The sequence below is a fragment of the Nelumbo lutea genome, chromosome 7 (assembly GCF_056320005.1).
Source record: "Nelumbo lutea isolate HS-2025 chromosome 7, American lotus-T2T, whole genome shotgun sequence".
Classification (NCBI taxonomy): Eukaryota; Viridiplantae; Streptophyta; class Magnoliopsida; order Proteales; family Nelumbonaceae; genus Nelumbo; species Nelumbo lutea.
The window spans coordinates 48,732,495-48,735,163 of NC_142690.1; the positions used below are offsets into that span (position 1 = coordinate 48,732,495).

General features: G+C 36.8%; 1 protein-coding gene across 1 annotated transcript; it reads right to left on the minus strand.

The window, feature by feature from the left end:
• On the minus strand, positions 1 to 2,427 carry LOC148846302 (large ribosomal subunit protein eL14y-like). The gene is made up of 5 exons (XM_088953517.1): positions 2,338 to 2,427; positions 2,140 to 2,241; positions 651 to 780; positions 440 to 552; positions 1 to 269 (listed from the first exon to the last, which is right to left on the minus strand). The coding sequence occupies exons 1-5, from the start codon at positions 2,338 to 2,340 to the stop codon at positions 216 to 218; spliced, it is 402 nt and encodes a 133-aa protein (XP_088809643.1). The 5' UTR covers positions 2,341 to 2,427; the 3' UTR covers positions 1 to 215.
• Positions 2,428 to 2,669: the final 242 nt, after the last annotated feature.

The following is a 2,669-nucleotide window of genomic DNA, read 5'->3' on the forward strand; positions in this document are numbered from 1 at the left end:
TTACTGAAAATAACTAGATTCAAGTCGGTTCACATGTATTGATTTCTACATCGTTAGTGCAATGGATAAAAACCGAATGATGAATAACCAAGGTAACTTCAAATATTAACATCCCAGATAGCAAAGACAAACACGAGATAAAGAAAACTACTTAAAAAATCTTTAAACAAAATTGAGATTTCAAATAAGAAGTTGGAAGTTGGAACATTCTAAATCTAAGCAGCCTGCTTCTTCAACTTTGCAAGCTCCTGCCTGATCAAACCACCTCTCTGCAAAGGCAGAAGACAACCCATTAGAACAGAGAACGCTTCAAAAGGTTTAAGAATTTAGCACTTGGGAACCAGGGCCATGGAAATTAGGCCCGAGTAAATGGTCTCTTCATGGTTTATTTGTCCACAAATGTCACTGGGAAGAGTGTATCAGAACATTTCTTACGAACCTTGATCTTTGCGAGCATGAGCTTAAACCTGTCAAAGTCATTCAAGGAGGCTCTTCGCTTCTGCACAATCAACTTCCTTCCCCAGGAGCTATTCTCCCACTTGCTCTTGACATCTAACACCACCATAATGAGATTCATATAATTAAATTTAGAGTATTACAAAAAAACACAAGACCCACCATTGCATCAGAAACAATGAATTGGTTCTTACCTGCAGCCTCCATGGCAGCAATGAGAGTCTTCTTTTTGGGTACCCTCTTGATATCAATCTTTATATCTGTCAATGACAGCCTCTTGAAATTCATCTGGCTTCTTACCATGTCAGGAGCATCTACAAGGGCCTGTCCAAGTTTGATATGAAATAGTGCATTTAGATCGAGAGGTATTCTGCAATGTATATTAAAACACCACAATCCAGATTGCACAACACTGGCTTCAGATTTAATAACTAGATGCATGAAAATAAAAGGTCAAAACTAGGGTTCGACTATGATACCGGAAAGACATCATATCTGAAAAACTGGTGACCAATCAACCATGGGTGGATTTTGATTGGTCAAAGCTCTTCAAATACCATGTGTTTCCAACATCATAGATTTTTACACGCGCACGCACACAATATGCATGTATGTATCTACGTATTTTTTTATGAATATATGTATTTACACCAATTAACCAATTGTTTTGGTTTGATTTCAGTTCAGAACTTTTCAAAAACCAAAGGAACCGAGTCAGTTTCAATTATGTACCCATGGTTTGAAAAGCCAAAGGATGCACTTGAATCCCAAGAATCTTCTAAACATTCTGTTGGGATAAATAGCTTCAAGAGCATATCAGAATAAAGACAACATCCACATATTCTTAGTTCAGATGCCATGAGCTTTAGACACACGAATGGTTTGGTTTAATCTCAGTTCAGAACTTTTCAAAATCCAAAGGGACTGAGTAGGTTTCAACTATGTGCCCATGGTTTGATGATGCACATGAAAAGCCAAAGTATGCACTTGAATCCCAAGAATCTTCTAAACATTCTGTTGGGATAAATAGCTTCAAGAGACGACATCCACATATTCTTAGTTCAGATGCCATGAGCTTTAGACACAAGAATGGCTTACCCGTTCAATGATAGGTTATGAATTCTTCCATGTAAGCAGTTAAAACACAAAAGGTAAACACACTAAAATGAAAGCAGCTAGACTCAAATCTCTGAACTATCAGAAGAAATGCAAGCTATCAGGAAAAGAATAAAAATGTAGAAACAGACAACCTACTGAAGAAGCATATCCAACGCTTCTTTGTTATATTCATTTCACATTTCATTCACCATTCACCAGAGCAAGACAAATAACCCAAAAGAATAAAAAAGAACACACACACATCCCATTTGCGACTATATTCTTCTCAACCTGCTAATATAATTTCGGCTCTTTTTAAGTTTAACTTTTTTAAATACGAATGTAGAGAAAAAATAAACCAACAAAAACCCTTGATATCATTTTCGATACCCCGACGAAGACCAATAGGCATGCAGACAACGAAGAAGATACCCAAATGAAGTTTCACATCATTCAAAATTTTCCCTCTCTGAGATTTGAGGGGAAAATAACATCTTAAACGATAAATAATTGAACTAATCAAAAAGTTTGCAGAGCAGTAGGAGAGAGATCCAAACAAAACGGCAAATGGATCAAAGTACATACCCGATTCTGATCGATTACGTCGACTATCACGACGAGCTTCCCATAATCTTTGCCATAGTTCACGAGAGCTACCCTCCCGATCTCCACGTACCGCTTGAAAGGCTACAGAGAAGCAGAAAAGAAAGAAGAAAAAAGGCTCAATCACTATTGTGACGATTAGATTAGATAATAATGACTGAAAATGCAGATGGAACTCACCATTTTCAGGAATTGCGATTAAAGCAACCGCGACGACGAGCGGTGTAGTGTAGGAGAAATGTGTTTCGATTAGGTTTTTCTCCTTCCGAGGGTTTTAGGGTTTCTTTCTTCCACGGATATATACAGAGTTGTGTATTCTTAATTATCACTTTACCCCTTCTCTAATTTGTATTGACTTCCGAGTCCACGAATACCAAATAGGGTTATGCTACTATATCTTGTATCCTGTCTCGTATCTTTTTCGAAGGCCATCCTGTCTACTTATAAAAAATCTTGTTTCTATATTTTCTATAATCTCTTATATATTTTATAAAAAATATTATTATTTGTGA

Coding starts and splice junctions, on each gene's coding strand:
- LOC148846302 (XM_088953517.1), bottom strand. Junction 781..2,139: donor ACGTAATCGATCAGAATCGG/GTATGTACTTTG, acceptor AAACTTGGACAG/GCCCTTGTAGATGCTCCTGA. Junction 553..650: donor TGCTGCCATGGAGGCTGCAG/GTAAGAACCAAT, acceptor TGGTGGTGTTAG/ATGTCAAGAGCAAGTGGGAG.